We start from the raw sequence: 21,604 nt of genomic DNA, 5'->3' as shown, positions 1-21,604 counted from the left end.
TTTATGAATTGTCTTCTAGGCTTGGCACAATTTGGTTTCTTTAGCATACACAGTCTGTTACAATGTGCAATGTTACATTTTACCAGGCAAGTGTTACTGATACTACTGTATCTAGTAGGCCCCTAGCCTAAGTAGTATAGGCCTATTGACGTTCTTATTGATTTAACATGTACTTGCTTAATTGAAAAAAGGAACCAATCAAGAGTCTCACCCCAATTAAGTGCCCAACAGGTTTATTGCCTGCACACTCATATTCACACAATCATATCCATTTTATGTATGACACACAAACTAAACAGAAATAAAGCAATGTTCATACAGATCCAAGTTTGATTCTGACAAGGAGTGAAACTGGATCAATACCTGACATACCCATTTCTTCAAGAGCAACAAGAGCAAATAAAAATGTAGATAACCGTCTCCCTCAAAACACAGGTATTATGCACAAATCAGATACTTCTTTTAAATACAAAACAGGGCACAACTTGACAAATGATAAGAGGGAGAAAAAAATACTTAACGGCATTATAAGAATCAATTTTTCAGGAACTCAACTTGGGCACATTGGCAATTCAGGACGTATCTGATTTGTCAGGGGAAAAACAATTTAGTATAAAATAGATCTCTTAATAACAACACAAAACAAACGTGTTTTTACAGTCTACTAAAATAGAGTATAATTTGTCAACAGAAATTAACAAACTCAAAGTTAAACACAAAAAAGAAAGAAACAAACAAAACAAAACCATTCAGTTTACTTATTTTAGCTTTTCTTCTCCTAACCCGAGGAGGACCTCAGTGGTCTTGGGTATGAAGGACTCCAGGAAGTGGAAAAAGTCCTGGAAGAGTCCGCTGCTGTCAAAGAGGGGTGTGAACCACAACAGTGTCGCCATGTTCTCCCCGTCCCCTTCCACCCGTGCTCCAACCCTAAACGCAAGCAGGTCCAGGGGGTCGGGCTCTTGGGCCGTGAGGAGCTCCGTCACCCGCACCTCCATGGCCACGCCGCCCTCTTCTGACAGGGAGTGCTCAGCGGCACCACCATCACCGCTCTTCAGCATGTCCCTCCGTGCCCTGCGGCGTCCGGCCCAGACGCGGTGCCGCTGCACCAGGCACCAGCAGGCTGAGTCGGGGCCCTCGTCGCCGGAGCTCAGCCGCTGCCTCTTCCCCTGCGGAGAGCTGAAGCCGGAGTCGGGGCCTGTGGATGAGAGCGACCGCTTCTGTCCGGCCTGATGCGCGCCGTCACCGCTAGCTGCTGGCGTGTCTGAGGATGAGGAAGAGGTTTCGGCCCGGGCGCGGCTAGCGCACTGCTGCTCTTCCGGGTTGCTCGTGTCCATGGTGCCGGACGAGACCGATGTGTCCATCTGGTCCTCAAAGTCCTCCTCCCGCGCCGGACGGCACCCCAGCACCTGCTGCAGCACCTTCTCCACGGCCGCCCGCACCAGGGAGAACCAGCGCTCCCTGAAGCCCTCGCCGCCCGCGCCCAGCTGGCAGCGCAGCGAGCCCGGCAGAGCCTCGGGCCGGAGGGGCAGGCGGATCTCCAGACGCTGCTGCTTCTCCTTGCCTTCTCCCTGGCTGCTGCTGCCGCTAGCCCCGGGCACGGTGGGGCAGCGCGGGGCGAAGAGGCGAACCAGCCCCCAGGACTTGCCCTTGGTGGACTTGCGCTGGTACTGCAGGCTGCGGCAGTACTTCTCGGCGTCGCCGCACTCCCGCTGGAAGCTCTTGTGGAGCCGCTCGTTCACGTTGCCCGCCACGTTGTGGCTCAGCTCGAACGGGTCCAGGATGGTCATGTGACGCGTCCTGGGTCGGGTGGACGGTTTCGGGGAGGTCTTGTCGCTGTTTTGAGGCGCGGGTGCCGGGGAGTGCTGGGGCGTCTGGGTGAGGGAAGGGGTGGCGGGGAGTGGACGGGCCTCGCGCACAGACACGACGGATGCAGAGAAGTCAAACTGGGAGTAGAAGGCAAAGAAGGCAGCCAGCAGTGTGCCTGAGGATCGGGGGAGACCGAGAGATGTAAGTGTTAAGAGACAGACACAGAAACACCCACAGTTATGGTGGAGGATTATCACATTTACCGTTTTATTGATTTTCCTAACTATCAAAATTTGAATTAGTTAATTGTTGATTTAGTTAGTCGATTTAGTTGATAATTAATACTTTCACTGTTTCATTTAGTTTTTTTTATTGATTTTCATTATTATTAGTATTATTTCTGTGATTCTTCTTTTTTCATAATAATACTATTACATGTGCAGCCCTTTGGTCAGTTGTTACTGTCAGTCAGTCGTTATTGTTGACTTAATATGGCAAGGCTTTTCAGACAAGACAACGTGATGGTACTTACAGAGGTCCTCGTTGTTCTTGCTGGGGGGCACAGCGATGGGCTGACTGGGGAAGGTGCAGTCCCAGCCTTCAATAACACACTCCTCCTCCTCACCTACACACACAGGTCACAGCCATGAAGTAGCAGCAATCGAAAAGATGTACTACATAACTGAACTTATACCAAAGTTATATATCAATGTTTTATTTTTTCCAAAGTAGTTGTTAGTTGTTGTCAAACTACTTCTATGCATTTCCATTATCTATCATTATCTGACGTTTCATCGTCATACAATCTGTTTTGCTAGTTTAACCTCTTAAGCTTCGGGGCTATTTTTGAGTTTTTTTGAGGTTTTGCACAACGTCTACTTAAATGGCTCTTGTGTCTGCATACTTTGACCTATCAAGAAGTGGCTGGTACCATTTTAAAGAAGAGACTCTGTAGAATCCACATGAAGAGTCAGGAAGATTTTGTGATGCACTGCCAAGGACTTACAGGGGTTGGAACATCTTTTTTTCTGAAATCCGGTTTTGAAAATCCCAGGATTTTCATCAGTTTAGCTGATACATTTGACCTTAGAAACACATTTGAGACATACTCCCAAGTCCACTGAAGCTGTGTGTCAAAGGGGATCTTGTTACAGCTATGTATGACCTTTCCCAAGACAATTATGTGTGGGTATGCACATGCGTTTTTCCCAAGTCTCCAGAAAATTACCATTTGGAGACTCCAAAGGTACCTTTTGGATAGCCAAAACGCACCCTGCAAATAAAGTGTTGCTGCACAAGAATCTTTTGAGATAGAAGCATGATCTTGGTCAGAAATGAAAGCTTACCCCTTGAGGTGTCTTTTAGTGACTTGGCTGGGTTGGAAATGGCTTTAGAAGGGTATTACAGAAGTATAACTGTACGGAAATAGCCTTTTTTTACACTTTGTACAGGAAAACACTTCCAAAGACAAAAGGAAACCAAAGTACTATAAGGCAAATTTGACATTTTATTTTGGCATAAATGTCATGATCAGTGCAAACACAAACATGAATATGAATGTAAACATATTATATACAAAACAGTGCAGTGCAGGAACAGTAGTGCCAAAATGTAGTGAGAAAAGGTCTGGCAGTGTAATATCGGTCCATTTCACGGTGTGGTGCATAGCTCCAAATGTGTTGGTATTTTGCAGGAGAGTGCGCAGCATATCATCTGTCATGAAAAGTCTAAAAAGTTGTAGCGCCGTGTACATGGCACCCTGTAGGAGTTGTGGGCCAGGCTTTCTTGAAGGCCGAAAGGTGGGCTGAGGTGGCAGGATGTCCTCAGTATCCTCATCTAGCCAGGCCCCATCCTCCTCTTCAGCAACCGCTGAGCCGTGTCCTCTGCCTCTTCCTCCTCTTTGGCCCCTGCCTCTTCCTCCTCTTTGGCCCCTGGTTTTTCCTCTGCCTCTTGATGGTGTCCTTGTAGAGGCTGAAGTACTGTCCTCTTCCTCTTCATCACCTCCTCTATCCTCCTGGCGTCTTATTCTCCCCCTGGAGACCTCAGGCTCCCAGTCTTCATCACTATAAAACAGAGAAAGAGATAAACAATGAAATACAACTAATGCACACAGGGTAAACAACATGCACTCTTCTTGACTGCATCTACCTAAATCCTCTCCCCCTGGCTCTTTCACTCTCTCACTTGTCTTTCTCACCTTGTGTGTGTGCACTACCCATCCCCCATCATCACCCTGCAAGTTACTTTACCATCCCCATTACCTCACAGTTGCCCCCCCCCCCACACACACACACACACACCCACAATAGATTATACCAGCAGAAGTACTCTTGCATTATAATACAGCACTCATGGTATGATGTAACATAGTAATATCATAATATTATAATAATGTCACTAGTATCATACTACTAGTGTTGCAATTACATATGTAAGAGGACTGGCACACACACACACACAATACAGCACTCATGGTATGATGTAACATTGTAATATCATAATATTATAATAATGTCACTAGCATCATACTACTAGTGTTGCAATTACATATGTAAGAGGACTGGCACACACACACACACACAATACAGCACTCAAGGTGTGATGTAACATAGTAATATCACAATATTATCATAATGTCACTAGCATGCATCAAACTACTAGTGTTGCAATTACATGTAAGATGAATGGCACACACACACACACACACACACACACACACACACACACACACACACACACACACACACACACACACACACCTTTTCTCTCAGACTACAACTCAAACTCACTTTCAGGACAACACAATTACGAATTTCCTTATATCCTATACACCCCCAATGAGCTTGCTAATGCTCACATTGGAACATGGAAACCGTGCGTTTTATATGATACGTGATAGCATTGTATCATTACTAGACCCCTGGAATAAATAGATATAATGCTCACCTCACCTCACGAGTTGTGTATCTCTCGCCTCTCCTCGTCTGCCTTGGAGTCATCTGAATCCTCGTTCCCTTGGGTGTTTAGAACTACTTCCTGGTCCTCGTCTGGAAATGATGTGGAAGGAGATCCAGCTGCTGGTTCAGCATGCTTCGTTTTTTGTTGTCTTTTTGGCATGTTGCTAAAAAAAAAACAAGCTAACTCAGCGAAAAGACTGCTACCGAAAATGCAGTCGAAGTTTTAGATCTTTCTTCCGTGACGCAAGCTAACTGAATGAATGGTTCAAACGCTGAGTCTTACGCATGGCTATTACGCGAACGCGTGGCTTCTGTTGTGAAAGTAAGGGGCGGGCTTCCGATAGCTCGTTGGAAAGCTGTGTTCATTGGCTTCAAGGCTGTGCTCGAAGGAAATCCGTAGCTTCTGATTTGACGGAGCTACAGTCAATCAAAGCAAGTGTGGTAGAAAAAAAACCGAAATGCCTATCATGCTTCGAAGGCTTGTATTTCAGCCAAGGAACCTCCTATCGAGACCAGGGTTGGCTTGTTGGATTCCACAGACTCTAGGGATCACGTGGGACGGCGCCAATGCCGGCTCAAACGCGGAAGGGCGCGAAGGCAGCCGTTTCGTGAAAAAAAAAACTTCATAGTCCAGAACTTTCAAAGCAAAAATGTTTTGTTTGAGTGGAATTGTGTCGTGTGTGGTTGGAGTATTACAAAAAAGGGACCCATATTCTTATTCTTTGGAATCTTATGGACATTTTGACACCACCCAAGCAAGGATTATCCATGTTTTCGATGTTTACTGATGGCAGGAAGGTATGGATGCACTGAAAACGGAGGGGCTGGGATTATGAATTTTGAAACATGACATTGTGACATAAATTGATGATTAAGCACATATATGTTGTTTAAATCTGCCTAATACAGTGATAAACGAACTCTAAAGGGTCTAAGCTTTCCAATGATATGCATTGTTTGACATGTTTATTACACCTTATGGTTTATGAATGATGAATTATGAATATGATATTGGTGGGAGGTGTGGTCTAAACCCGGTACCGGGGGGTGTGAAGCTTAAGAGGTTAAAACATACAGTAATAAATGAGCACACGTGCATGGCTGCGCGCACACACACAGCGACACACACACACACACACACACACACACACACACACACACACACACACACACACACACACACACACACACACACACACACACACACACACACACACACACAGCGACACACACACACACACACGACAGTATATAGTGGCTGTGTCCTTACAGGCCATTTCCTTGAGCTGGTTTACAGAATGCAGCACTGGCGGATCTCTGGTCTGCAGAAAGAAGATGACCAGCATCGTCAGGGCATAGTTGTTTAGCAGGGGCCCGCCACCGAAGGGGTTGCCTGGAAAACACACATGCATATGCATGGAATGGAAGACCTCTTGCACTAGTAGACTAGTAGGAAAATGTGTCACTGATTGTTATACTGGTGAGGTTTTTAATGAGTCAAAGTTTAATGAGATGGTACTTTACAATGCTTTACGTTTACTTGAAACGGTCAAACACAACAACTTAGTAACACTATAATATGCAGTTAGTTCACTTAGTTAAAATGACATCATTAAATGCTGCATCACATATATACTTCATATATGTTGTATTGATAGGCTTGATTTTATCATGTCAATATAAAAATGGCCCATTACTGCCATTTAGTGGTCACTCAGGGAAACACACCTGCCAGCTGTTTCTGCTTAGCCCAGAAGCGGATGGTGTAGACAAGGGGCCTCAGCCTGGAGTCGAGGCCGGAGCAGAGCTGCAGGAATCGGGTGTTCCTCAGTGCCAGTCTGGGGAGGAAGGAAAGGACAAGCGTATGGGTGCCTTCTCATTGAAATAAATTGCATTTTATGCAAGCTGCCACACACCTTAATTTCCATTGGGATGAACAACTATTCTACCATGCTACATGTCATGTGCATGGAAAAAAAACACTTTTTAGGTAACAACCAGGACAAGCAATGCTTTAATTCAGGTACATGGATTTGAAGCATTTTTAACTGTTGATTTGCAACCAAAACGGCAGATTTACTCGGTTGGAACTGTCCCAACCTTATATATTGAGTGGGCGTGTCAGATTGCCAATTCTAACTGGGAAATGTGTAGCCTGACTCTCACCTGACCCTCTTGTATTTCCGCTCAGCTTTATGAGCTCACATGAGGGCCTGGAGGACCGCTGGATTTGCCCCGCTCCCAAACCAAAATGCAGTCGAACCAATTAGGATCACAGGATTTTCAGAGATGTGACTAAGTCAAAATTGAAAAGTAATGGAGAAGGGAAAAATAACTGAAACGCCACAGTTGTTTTAGCAACAATGACCGCTCGTCAACATTGATTGTGTAATTATAACTGCATTTTCCAATCTGTGAGTAGTTAAAGCAGCAGCTCTTTAAAAACATTGACAAGTGTTTCCTCAATCACATGCAAGGATTAAAATAATAATAATTAAGTCACTCCTTCCGAGTCCTACACCTATGTTTGTGGAGCAAGGCGGAACCTATTCATCTGGTGAGTGTGAGGTTAGGAAATATGCTCTTCTGGTTGCAAAGCTGATAATTCCAAAAATACTTCAAATTCGTTGACCAGGTCGTGTCCACATACTCAGGGTTCTCACTCTAATTCAGCTATAAAATTCCATGATTTTCCATGACTTTCCACATCCAAAAAGAACGAATTTCCATGACCACTTCCGGAAAAATTACGTTAAAATGTTTTAAAAAGTGTAAAAACTGAAGATTATCTTCACCGCCGAGCCACCGCCAGACTTAAGTGGGCTCATTGCATTCTAGAATGTTGCACATTACAGCACGAAACCAAACGGTCTCTGGCGAAGCGTTGTAGTATAACCAGTAAGAAACAATGTTATACACGAACACAAAACAAAAAAGGTTTTGCTTCTACACAAATGTTAAGGAAATTCCATGATATTCCATGACTGTGCATGCAAAATGGCAAAATTCCATGACTTTCCATGACTGGAAAAACTTTCATGAAATTCCATGATATTCCAGAAATTCCATGACCCGTGGGAACCCTGAATAATGTACAGTCATTGGTCCCCACCTGTTGTTGATGGTGATGTCGCCGTGAAGGTTGAGGTCTCGATGGTGGAACTTGACGACGGGCAGGCGGGCGGTGGTCAGCGTCTGCACCTTCTGCACGCCGGGAACACACTTCCTCAGCACCGTGGCCACCAGCTCCAGCACCTCCGCAGGGGACGCTGCGGTCAGGTCGATGTCAGACAGGATGGAGTCTTCAGAGCGCCCGTCTTCTGACTGACCATCTCCTGCCTACACAACAGGGCAAACAGGACACAACACACTTAGTCTCGACCATTGTCCCCGAATATTACAACAAGCTACCAGCTGCTACAAAAGTAAGAAATAAGTATTCTATATCGTTGACTAACTCATCTGTTGTAAGTCACTTTGGATGAAATCATCTGCTAAATGTAAAGAGTGTACGCATGGATACAAAGCAGTTCAAAATCATTCTCCTTAACAGTTCCCTCATTTGCACATCTTATAGAAGTTACTGTATGTACTGTTGACAGTCAATAGAAAATAGAAAACCACAAAATACTGTAGAAGTTAAAACATGTAAACATGCAAACAGATATATTTGTACAGACCTGCTCCATCGAGCTCTTGGACCGAGACTGAAAGATTTTCGTTTTCTCAAGGTCCAAAAACAGGTCCATGTCACAGGAGTGTACCCCAAATGTGTTGATGGTCGAGCCAAACGGCAGAATCTCACAATCTGAGGACGGAAACAGCAGGTAAGGTTACACTGAAAACAACATTATTTTTAAAGGTTTTCTGCCTTTCTGTCTTTTTCCTATAAATGGGAGCATTGATTTGTGTTCAGGACCCTTTTTATTTCTATCCAATTACTCATTTTCATGTTAACATTGTTGTGATGGGAATAGAATAGAATAGACTTCATTGTCATGCAAGCATGAAATTTGTCGTCGGTCTCACTGTATAAAAACATAGATGGACATTCATTTCATTGCTTAAAACATAATAGACAACTGTGACTGCTGCACTGGTCAACTAGCTATGGATGGCAGACTCAACGAGTTAACCACTATTGTGACAAGATATTCTTACTGTTCACAGAGATAATAAGGGACGCTTAAAACAAGGGTGTATTGGCAGGCAAGAGTCACAATATCTGACATGCTCACCATAGAACTGGACACACTAGTGCACTGTAGCCACGCTCTGGGGCAGTAATACTGTACTGCCAGGGCTCATCATCACCAGCCAAAATGGCTAGTAAATGTTAATCTTACTAGCCAAACACACACTCACTAGTGGGTCAAAGAGGCTAGTAAGTTGGTGTTATCTACCAGCCAAACTTAAATTTCACCAGTATTTGGTTGGTGTTAATTTAGAGCTCTGTTAGCCTCACCCATCATCCTACGTACTTCCGCCAAAGGATTGGCTCCACTACTAGTCTGGCCCGTTTTCTGTGGAGCGATGTGAGCGCCATGGATCTGACCGGCCAACCCTCCCCAGAAAACAGCTAATAAGCAAATAAGCGCCCCACGTGGGGGCAAAATGGGGAGGACACTCGTGACGATGACGCCAATGTCTGCGCCAATGGCTCTGGTCTGCACTATGTTGTTGTTGAGTAAATGTCGCGATTGGGTGAGAGCTGTCCAATCATTTCACACCAGAACTGAGTGCAAACTCCCCACTTCCTGCAATCGCGTCAGATCAAACAGAACATGAATATGGAATGAAATGGTAGTATTATGGGATGGTCAGGACCAGGCTAGGGCGGTGTAGCTGACCTGGGAAGAACTCTGTGAAGACCTCCTGCAGCAGCTTCACCAACAGCTCCCGGCCGTTCCTCTCACTCTCGCTCAGCTCACAACTCTCCACCACCCTCAGCATCTGCTCATTCACCTGGACAACAGACAGGGCAAATAGCATGCACGCACGCACGCACGCACACACACACACGAAAACTCATTAGCACAAGTTTTAAGTAACTATGCCAACTGCATAAGTGACATCACATCCTTGGCACAATCGCTCATAAATTACACAGACATTATGTCAACATGTAGAACAGTAGTACTTCTTGCATCTAGCAGACACTCGCACCACAAGTATGAGCAAAGGCACACATTTCCATGTTGAAAATGGACGTGTAAGTGTGTGCTTGCAGGTGTAAGCAGGGACAATTTGTCATATAAGAGCATGAACAGATATTGTGTCATCGATGCATCATCAAATATTCATGAAAGCAGTTTGTGTGTGTGTGTGTGTGTGTGTGTGTGTGTGTGTGTACAAGTATCGTGTATCGTGTGCAAGTATCATGGCCCAAGTTCCCAACAATCTGTGGCGTGTGTGTGTGTGTGTGTGTGTGTGATATGGTTCTTACGGATGAGGCCTGGCAAAGATCCCGGTTGAGGATGTCCATGTTGACGTGTGTGTTTTTGCCCTCCTGCTTCTTCTTGATGACCACTTTAAAGTCTTTCTTCTCCCGAGGCTTCACCCTCAGCTTCAGGCCACCCATCTCGTGCTCCAGCTGATCCAGAGATGATTGTTTGGCAGCATGTTCCTCAAACTGCACAATGGCATACGCACCCTGTGTTGCACAAAACACAAGTCAAGGGTGATACATAGTCATACTCTGCTGACTTCGGGGTAAAGTTCAGTTCAGTTAAACCATTTACTGGCATAGATCAGGCCAATCTACGCTATTGTATTGTGCAGTGTACAAAATGTTGTTTACGAAATGAAGAACAAACAGCTTTGTCATGATCTGTAACAAGGTTCAGTTTATTATACAATCCAGACACAGGCTGACCAACTGACCTTGTCTTTGTCCATGATGACTTCGGACACTGGACCGAACTGTTGGAAATAATCTATGAGTTGCATTTGCGATGTGTCCGGTTTGATTCCGCTCACAAACACGCTGTTCTGCTCCTGGGTTTTTCTCGTTGCACGGAGTCGGAAAAGATGCTGGTGCTTTCGCCCCTTCACATGTGCGTCCACCGTGGGTGCTGGGAAAGATAGGGCACATACTTATAGACAGAAACACGCACGCTTCGGAATATGTAGGATAGCCAAATATAGGTTCGCTTCAAGACTATAGCGAGTGTGTGCGGAAGATTTCTCTGTTTTACGTTTAGCTGTACTCTAGCTGGTGTATGAATCAGAATCGTTCTCCATACCCCGTGTCAGCTAGGTTGTGTGTATTAGCTTGTTGACTTGGTCAATAACCAGAAGTAACGTTCAAACACTTACCATTTGGTAAATTGACATCACATAAAGTGCACCGGAAACCTCTTGGTGTAGTGTTAATGTCAGGGTGAGCATCCATTTCGATCTGGTGGGTCAAAGCAAAGCAAACTTCACAGGATAATTCAGTCAAAACTCCCTCCACATTGCAGGAGTGGGACAGACGGCAGGAGAGCGGATGTGACGTAATGTTAAACAATGTAGACGTCGTCGACTTCGCGGCAAATTTTTAAGTGTCAAGATCAAACTGTCATTCAGCCAAACAAGATATCGTGCCGTGGGAGTACATTTCACAGGTAAACTGAAACATACGTTTTGAATGTAGGTCATTATGCCGTAACTCGACCTACCCATGCTGTTGGCATCTGTTTGACTATTCAGACTGAAAGTCTTGTCTCTGTCATCTCGACTATACTGAAATCAGTCTCCAACAACATGATGTAGCACTAGCAACCAATTTGACTTTAATTACGACTTATTGTCTGACTTTTCTCCATCTGCTTATCAGCAAACATATTGATATTGTCCTAAGAGTCTCTGGTCCTACATGGTCTGTTTGCAGCCGTGGTCTAATGGTTAGGGTGTTGGACTGAAGATCACAGAGTAGGTCCGAATCCCACCCCTACCTCCATACTGGTGTCAAGCAGCCCGCCCATATATTGTTGAACCCGCAGCTACTCTGGACTTTACGGTCCCATTCACTTCAATTCATTTTTTCGCAGCCAGAACAGGTTTTACAGATTTCGGACTGTGCCGACGCCGCTGGTGTCGTGCGAGGAAAACAACAATTGTGTCGGACGCTACACCTGGTCATGGAACGACATGCGTAACAAGAATGATCATACTTGTGTCATTTCGAAGATAATTAAAGAAAACCATTTTCACAATGGGACTTCTCATAGACCTGTTTTTGCATGTCTCTCATCTCTTTGCATGTTGACTGTGCAATCACCGTGACAAGTTAACAAGGTGCACGGCGCACAGCTGTATGCGTCCAAAAAAGAAGAATAACATTTCACGATGTACATCTGGAAATAATTCACATCAAAGTGAAGTGTTATTACATAGGGCACCATGGTAATCAATATGTGTGTAAGAACATGTGAAAAAAATAAATCGGTCAGTTTGTCAAAGAAGACACAAAAGATATGCACCACAATGCACAGTAGCCTATGCACCACACCGTGCTTTTCAATTATATAAAGAACAAATACTGACGGCACGAATGTTTCTTCCCTCAATAATCCCACATGTCACATATCAATCAAGCAACTGAGCTAATGTGGCCACAAAGGGGCGGTATTGTACGCTGACACATTCGAAGTCCTACAACTCAGATACAGATAGGCCTACAGTCATGAATTACCTGACAAATTGCTGCTAGGCTATTGCAGTGGGAGCGCTACACTAAAGAACTGTGTCCCATATCTGCCCCTTTCATATTCATACATTGACAATTGAATTGACAAATGAAATACTAATATTTTACTGCGTCTTTTACAGGTGCCCGTATTCTTCAAGTCTGTCGTTACAGCGCAACGACGGTCAGCGCAGATGTGGCGATGTGAACACTCTTGCATTACACCTTTTGCATGTTGTACATGTCTCCAATCTTTTTGCATGTTGACTGTCCCGTCACAATTTCATGGTTAGGCAACAATGTGCACGACTAGAACAATGTAGGCCTACATATTGAAGGAACATCGTGGTTCACGTTAGCCGGCTGTGGCCGGACATTGGCCGTTTGCATGCATGAATGACAAAAATGGCAAAATAAAATGTGACCGGACAAAATGTCAGACAAAAATGACTACAATTAGTCAGTAAATAATAGCCTATTAGCTCATTTTAAATAGGCCTACTTAAAGTTACAAAACACCAGTAGGCCTAATATGAAACTGAACAAAGCTGAACATATTTGTGAATAGCCTAACTGAACTTGTCATAAACAGCACGCAATATTGCTTGCGCTCTCGTCCCCACAGTCGTTGTCCCCAATCACGTTATGCTTATAATCCCTTGACTCACACTGGCTGCTGTGCTGTCGAGGAACGATTCGGTTTTTTTGTAGGCTATTTTTTACCATTTTATCAGTGAACACAACAAAGGGCATTGCATTTGCAAAACCGTGTCATGCCCAGTTGCGAAGTCAAGCCGCATCGAATCACTTTCACTTTTACCTCTGCTGAAAAATGGTGGTGGATCTCCAAGTAGGCTACAGAGGGTGAAGTTAAACATTCCAGAGAACGATGGACTCGCGAGAAGTCCCAGTGAAAGTGCATGCAGGGCTTTATAACTGTTTTCATCACCGACCAAAACGTGTAGCCCATAGAGCATCGTACAGAACGTGTCAATTCCATTACTTTCGAGAGCGCAGGAACACAACGCAATATAGTTCAGATTTCAGTAGCGTCGATACCATTACTGTAGGCCTACTATTACAGGCATCACCTCGTTACCCGATTTGAGTAGGGAAATGCTCTTCGGGTTTGCTGATAAAACACACTGTTTGAGTTGATAATTTAGGGATCTGCGCACAGCACGTTGGCTGGCTGTTTTTTTCTCTCTTTCAGTTCGAGCTCTCGAGTGTGTGAAAGAAAGCGTTTACTCCCCGGCCCGTGCGCACAAGCAGGGCTCTAAATTAACACCAGACAACTGGCCAAATGTTAGTGAAATTTAAGTTTTGCTGGCAGAAAAATTTACTACACTTTGACCCATTATGGAGTGTGTGTTTGGTTATAGGGCCTATGTGGAAAGGTCCGTTAGATATTTCAAATGTCCGGTATTCTGCTGTACAGCCGGCCACTTGTCCGGCCAGTAAGAATTCTAGCGTGAACACTGATCGTGGCATGATTAAAGTAAGGAACTTCGTACCACACATGTAGCCTAGTGCAAAACGAAAATGCCTCATTTCTCTAAGCAGAGAGACACCGTGGATATGCAGCATAATGATACGCTGAAGAAATACTGAAGGCACAATACCTATTCAGCGAGCTGAATAAGCCTATTAATGTAGGCCCATATCAGGGGTGAGGTAACACAGCCTACACGTGTAGGCCTATTCAAATTGAATATTAAGGGGCCTTGAACCCACAATATGCAGAATGGCAGGCATGGCTGCATCCAAGCTATGCGCTTCATGGTGTTTGACCACACATCTCTTCGTTGTGCACCCCATCACTTCATGCCTAGGCCCAATTCAGGAAGCAAGGACGTAATGATGCTGGGAGAATACATTCAATAGCATATGGTTTATGTAGATCTGTGCCCACATGGTAGGCCTATATTAGCCTACACCCTCCCATTCACTCAATCCATTTTTTGGAGCGAGAACAGGTTGCCTACAGACAAACGGGCGGTGCCCACGCCACTGTTGCTGTGCGAGGAAAACAACAATTGTCTCGGATGCGAAATATGACCATTAAACGGCTTGCTGAACGAGAATGGCATTTCCCGCGTCAGGTCGAAGATAATCAAAGACATTCTCATAGCAATGGCCTTTGCCATTCACTCATCGTTTCAATCTCTCCAACTTTGCCTATGTTCACCGTGCAACTACCCTGACATGACAATAGGTAGGCCTATACAACGACACGGCAGCGCTTGTCATGATGTAGTTTTTCAGAAAAAATACAGTAAACTTTACTGTCCCGACATGGTAATACTCAACCTGTATTACCGTGTAACACACCAAGAACACACAAAATGCTTTAGTCCTCCGAATTTGAACATATCTCACCACAAAAACATGCAGTGCGAACCACACAGTGTCCCTGCATGAATGACATGCAGGACAGATAGAGGGGCACCTACATATTGCTGCTTCTCAAGCGCACGGCACATTTCAATCAAAACTAAGTCATAGGACCACCTAGGCTACATAATACTCCTCGTAATAGTAATAATGAATGTTGCTGAAATTACAGTAATAGTCATTCACAAAAATATCACATGCCACGATGTTCCTTCAATATGTAGGCCTACATTGTTCTGGTCGTGCACATTGTTGCCTAACCATGAAATTGTGACGGCACAGTCAACATGCAAAAAGATTGGAGACATGTACAACATGCAAAAGGTGTAATGCAAGAGTGTTCACATCGCCACATCTGCGCTGACCGTCGTTGCGCTGTAACGACAGACTTGAAGAATACGGGCACCTGTAAAAGACGCAGTAAAATATTAGTATTTCATTTGTCAATTCAATTGTCAATGTATGAATATGAAAGGGGCAGATATGGGACACAGTTCTTTAGTGTAGCGCTCCCACTGCAATAGCCTAGCAGCAATTTGTCAGGTAATTCATGACTGTAGGCCTATCTGTATCTGAGTTGTAGGACTTCGAATGTGTCAGCGTACAATACCGCCCCTTTGTGGCCACATTAGCTCAGTTGCTTGATTGATATGTGACATGTGGGATTATTGAGGGAAGAAACATTCGTGCCGTCAGTATTTGTTCTTTATATAATTGAAAAGCACGTTGTGGTGCATAGGCTACTGTGTATTGTGGTGCATATCTTTTGTGTCTTCTTTGACAAACTGACCGATTTATTTTTTTCACATGTTCTTACACACATATTGATTACCATGGTGCCCTATGTAATAACACTTCACTTTGATGTGAATTATTTCCAGATGTACATCGTGAAATGTTATTCTTCTTTTTTGGACGCATACAGCTGTGCGCCGTGCACCTTGTTAACTTGTCACGGTGATTGCACAGTCAACATGCAAAGAGATGAGAGACATGCAAAAACAGGTCTATGAGAAGTCCCATTGTGAAAATGGTTTTCTTTAATTATCTTCGAAATGACACAAGAATGATCATTCTTGTTGCGCATGTCGTTCCATGACCAGGTGTAGCGTCCGACACAATTGTTGTTTTCCTCGCACGACACCAGCGGCGTCGGCACAGTCCGAAATCTGTAAAACCTGTTCTGGCTGCGAAAAAATGAATTGAAGTGAATGGGACCGTAAAGTCCAGAGTAGCTGCGGGTTCAACAATATATGGGCGGGCTGCTTGACACCAGTCACCTCCATCCATGACTGAAGTGACCTTGAGCAAGGCACCCACAAATCACTTTTTTACCACCACACATGCTTACCACCATCTAATGCAAATTTGTTTATCATGGTCTCATCAGAGTCAAACAAACTATATGGGTTACTGGAAACATGTCCTGTCTAATGACACCAAGATAAACACAATTGCTTCAGGTGGCGTAAGCATGTGTGGTGGTAACAAGCCACATCATGTACAAAGAAAACTTCCCCACGCTTTAAAGGGACACTGTGTGAGATTTTTAGTTGTTTATTCATGCTACCCATTCACAAATGCTACCTTTTTCATGAATACTTACCACCACCATCAAATTTTAGATTCATTATGACTGAAAAAAAATGCAATTTTCATACATGAAAAGGGGGATCTTCTCCATGGTCCGCCATTTTGAATTTCCAGAAATAGCCATTTTTAGCTGCAAAAATGACTGTACTTGGGCCATACTCGAAAATAATAGTTTATTATTTAGTAAACTTTCATGAAAAGATCAAATTTGGCAATAGGCAGCCCAGTTTCAATGATCAGCATAGTTGCAGTACCTTTTTTGACCATTTCCTGCACAGTGTCCCTTTAAGTGAAGCATGGTAGTGGGAGTGACTCGGCATGTGGTTGCCATCAACAGCAGGAAGCTGAATTTCACCAAAAGAAGCATGATGGTCAACATGTAACTTACTGTGACTACTGAGAAAAACCATGATCCTGTCAATGGGAGTTTAATATAGGGATGTACTCACTTTTGCACCAGCATAATTCCACAAAGATGGAAAAATGTGAGGATGTTGATTACAGAGCAGAATTTGTGAGAAGCACATCAGGTTTTTGTTAGTTTGTTTTTCATTTAAAGCAAGTATGTAAAATGAGTGTAGTTTGGTATGCTATTAATTTAGTTCATTTTACTAATTGTATTTATTTTTTTCATTTTATTTAATTTCGATGCACCACCTTTTTATTTGTAACGGTGTCCCGCAGTACGACTTCAGCCAACTTCCAAAGAGGGAGAGGCAGAGGACATTGAGAGGAGAGGGTAGAGCACCCACCCGTCCCGGATCCTGTGCACCCACCCCTGCTGGATTCTACGCACCTGCAGGATCCTACGCACCCACCCCTGCCGGATCCTATGGAGCTGCCGGAGACTAACCGACCCCCGCCCACCCCCGTCTCAACCCTAGAGGTTATTTTAGAGTAAGTGACATTTTCTGAAATTTTATGTGATAATGCTGAACTAGGGATGCAAAAGATTATCCGATTAATCGACTTTAATCGATCAATGTGTTCGAATCGATTAAAAAACAACCAGAGATGAAATCGGCTGTATGTGGCGCGCTGGCCCCTGAACCAAAATGAGTTTGACAGTGCTGTTAACAGTTCCCCATTATATCCTTTATCGTCTTAAATATTTGACAGCAGCGTTTTTGTTGAAGATGCTGGGGTGTACTGGGATTGAAGGATGCAATTAACATGACTTGTAACATTTTCATCCTTTTTTTTGTACTAGAACCACTCCAATGGACACTGTGGACAAGGATACGGTGACCGCCGATGATCTTCTGCAATGTCTCGTGGAAAAGGGAATAGTTGATGATGAGTTCAAATGGATGAACGATGAATTCTATTATTCTGGTAAAAAGAAAAATCAAATTAGGAGGTGCAATTTGCAATTATATGTTGTTTACTTAGAATTTTGTTAAAATACCTGTCTCTGCTTTCTGAATTTTAGATTTTCCGATTGCGCTGTTCTCTAATCCAATGGAGAGATATACCGAAAAGCAGAGGGATTTTGTTCTGACCCTACATCTGCTACGTCCAAAGGCTTACATGTTTGTCAGGGACGACTTGAAGATTAATCTTCCTCATCCACAGATGCTGCAAAGGTATATTTGCAAATTTCATGCATGCACTTTTATCCCATCATTACTGAACAGAATAACATGACTAACATTGTCACATGTTGTTAATTCTTAGCTGGATGAGCTCTGAGGATCACAGGCCTGGCCTTAACACATTGCTACTCGACACCCTGAAGAGAAAGAGAGAGGAAGACCCAGATAATTACAGTTCAGTCTGTCTCATGATGAGTGATGACATGATCCTTACAGAGGACTGCCAGTACAATCACAAAACCAAGACAAACGCAGGATTCGTGGACTTGGGAGATCACGTGGACAACACGGATATGGCCTCTCGTGCTCTAGTCTTTATGCTGGTAGGCTTGCGAAGCCATTGGAAGGTGCCAATCGGCTACTACATGTTCAGGTCCATGTCGAATGAGACTAGGGAGGTGTTACTCGTCCATGCGTTGGAGGAGCTTCATGAGCGCGGCATTAAGGTCTTGTGCGTAAACTCAGAAGAGCCCTCGCAAACATCCTTCCCGCACCCGGTGACTGGCGAGACGGTTTTTTCCGTCGTGACGGACAAGAGAATGATTTTGGGGTACGCAGAGTATGCGATGAGCGCCTACGGTCCACTCACCAGTGCCACTGGGCAGATCAACCACAGATATGTCAAACTTCTGCAAACGGCCAACCCCAATGCTCCAAAGACCCTGAGTCACCAGGTTGCAGAGGCCATGCGTGCATGTAAGGCCCTCTCCAATCCAGAGTTTCAGCACTGTGAAGCAACCGCTGAATACATTGAGGTAATTTGACTTTGAAGTTGTTGTTTTCTTTTTCAACTTTGCCCGTTTACGATTAGCCATACACACTTACTTTATACATTTAGATATTGTATATCGACATACATGTACCACTCATGGCATTTACCACTCATACCTCATGGCAGGCCAAATGTTTGCCATGCCCAAGCCGAATCTGGCCCATGGGCGGCCATTTGGAGACCACTGATGTAGTGTGTTTATATGCCATGCCGAGTTAGGGTTAACCATGTGCACGTTTGTTTAACTTTAGACCATCGTCAGGCTGGTTGACATCATGGACAGCCGTGACCCCCATGCCAAAGGCTCCAAAGCTCCCCTGACCTCATCCAACTGGAGTGAGACTGCTGAGTTCCTGCTGCATGCCAGGAGCTACTTGAAGGGTTTGCGCTCGAAAGATGGAAGACTGCTTCACAAGTTAAAACAGTATGCACCTGCATGTCCACATGATATGAACCTGAACGCCTGAAAAATGCTGATCTCCTGTCCAGACCTATTCTTGCTCTGTAATGCTGGGGTGCATTTCTCAAAAGAGAAGTTGTTAGCCTGTTAGCAACTTCGGTAGTTGCCAATGGGAAAATGCATTGAAAACCACAAAGTAGCTAATGCAACTTTGGTTTTGAGAAATCCACCCCTGCATTGCTTTCTTTACTGCTCTGGGGTACATTTCTCAAACTATGTTAGCTACTTTGTTGTTGGCAATGCAATTTCGCATTGACAACTACCCAAGTGGCTAACTGGCTAACAACTACGCTTTAGAGAAACACACCTCTGGTTACCTTATTTTTTTGTATTTCTGAAGTTCCCCTTACTGTACCCCCCGCCCCCTTGTATCTCATTACTGCCTGTTATTGACAAGTCATTTCTTTTTTCTTTGTGAAGACATGTATTGTCAGGAATCCTCAACAACATTGACAGCCTGCTGTCATTGATCCCAGAGCTAGTCCAGCATCAGAGTCTCGTTTGCACCTACCAGTTCAATCGGGAGCACTTGCACCTCTTCTTCGAGTCAATCAGGGCAACAGGTAGGCATTTCAGGTTGCTTTTAGGTGCTGGTTACACGTATGCGGTCATTTTTGAATGCGGATGATATGTTTTATCAATTTACTTGTAAACACAACATGTGGCTAAAAAAACAGGTGAGTTTTAGCCCCCTAAATGGAATATTTTTTTGAACTGTTCTGTTAAAATTTTCATGAAATGTACATTCTAAAACTTTATTCACATGTAAACAAGAGGCCAAAACCAATGTGTTTTCAAAACTACCCATATATGTGTAAACAGCTTAGTCTCTGATTTGTCTCTAGGTAGGTGTATTTGGGGCTTGGCATTGGCACCTGCCAACTGTCCACATGGCTGTGGCTAATAACAATTTCAGCCTCGCTTGCCACTTTGACAGGTTGCGTATTCTATGGTGTGACTGGTCACAGCAGTTGTGCATCAATTTGTATAAAGTTCAAGAAAAAATACTCTACTCTGTTTCAATAATTAATTAAAAAAGAAACTGTACAAAGCCTGTATGACTAGTGACTTGAGCAAAACCTTTAATCACTGTGGATGGTAAGGAAAAGGTTAAGGTCAAACTCTGGATAGGACCAGGATAAGTGTGTGTGTGTGTGTGTGTGTGTGTGTGTGTGTGTGTGTGTGTGTGTGTGTGTGTGTGTGTGTGTGTGTGTGTGTGTGTGTGTGTTAGGAGGTGCCAGTCCTACTGCGTACCAGTTCCAGGCCATCCTCCGGCATATGATGGTGCAGTGTGGCGTGTTGCCAAGCACGCCAGGCGACGCGGTAGCACAGGGCACACCCGTGTCTCTGTCTGCTTTTGAGTCTTCACCGGCACCAGAAGACATAGAAGAGCTTGAGTACAGTAATGACTGGGCTCAATTCAAAAGATGTGATGACTTGCCATTGCTTACCCATTTGTATTATTAATACTGTACAATAATGCTTCAACATTCTTCAACAACCCCAAAACCATCAAATTGGTTGTCTTCCAGGGCTTTTGTGATGAAAGGTTTTTGTTTGCGTCTTTTTTGTTGTTGTATATAATTGTATGTTTTATTTTATTCGGACAGTTTTATGTCTTTGGACAATTGTTCAGTCCTACAGTGCTCTTTTTTTTAACCTGATGAAGGTCTAGGACCGAAATATTTTGTATTTAAGAAAACAATGAAATGGTCAGTTTGTGAGATTTTATAGTTTGTTTGATTAGTGACATGGGTCATCTCATCTCCCACGCACCTGCCAGCTGAGGTGTGCACAGAAAAATCACAAGTTCAACTTATTTTGTGTCAATGCCATATAGGTAGAATGTTGGTTATGAACTAGTTTTTGGTTATGTACATATACGTATGATACAACTGAGGTTCCACATATGCTAAATGTTATGTTATATGTTCTTGGTTATGTACACGCAGTAGGCCCATATGATGCTTATATGAAAAGAACAGCTATACTGTATGCTGTGTTGGTTATGCACTTTTTTTTGGCTATGTACACGTTCGATACAACTCAATAAAAAATCTAATGGATAGTAGACCTGTAGTTTTTCCCTGACTTTTTACCAATACAAATGTTTCCTTTGGTTGGGAATTGGAATCTGCTCCAATACTGAAAACTAGTTCATTTTAGACTGGCAGTCCTGAATAGAACATTAGGAAGTTTTTAAACCAAGAATTAAGTTAACCAGGGTACTTACTTTATTCTGCTTGTATGAGATATTTTCCAACAAATCACATTCCACCTTACAACGATATCACTCTTGGAATTGTCCTGACTTTACCCTCCTGACTGTGTAACAATCAAATAAATGATATGAAA

The 21,604-nt window shown here is 43.7% G+C and overlaps 1 protein-coding gene across 1 annotated transcript; it reads right to left on the bottom strand.

Annotated features, from left to right (window-relative positions):
* Nucleotides 1-216: 216 nt before the first annotated feature.
* tut1 (terminal uridylyl transferase 1, U6 snRNA-specific) lies at nt 217-11,248 on the bottom strand. Its single transcript, XM_063190406.1, has 10 exons — nt 11,082-11,248; nt 10,647-10,837; nt 10,210-10,416; nt 9,614-9,728; nt 8,444-8,571; nt 7,876-8,102; nt 6,492-6,601; nt 6,034-6,156; nt 2,339-2,431; nt 217-1,981 (listed from the first exon to the last, which is right to left on the bottom strand). Exons 1-10 carry the CDS (start codon nt 11,155-11,157, stop codon nt 759-761), a joined length of 2,493 nt encoding a protein of 830 aa, XP_063046476.1. The 5' UTR covers nt 11,158-11,248; the 3' UTR covers nt 217-758.
* Nucleotides 11,249-21,604: the final 10,356 nt, after the last annotated feature.

This window comes from Engraulis encrasicolus, chromosome 2 (genome assembly GCF_034702125.1).
Source record: "Engraulis encrasicolus isolate BLACKSEA-1 chromosome 2, IST_EnEncr_1.0, whole genome shotgun sequence".
NCBI lineage: Eukaryota > Metazoa > Chordata > Actinopteri > Clupeiformes > Engraulidae > Engraulis > Engraulis encrasicolus.
The sequence above is the reverse complement of the archived record's forward strand: the minus strand, read 5'-3'. Positions and strand labels throughout refer to the sequence as shown.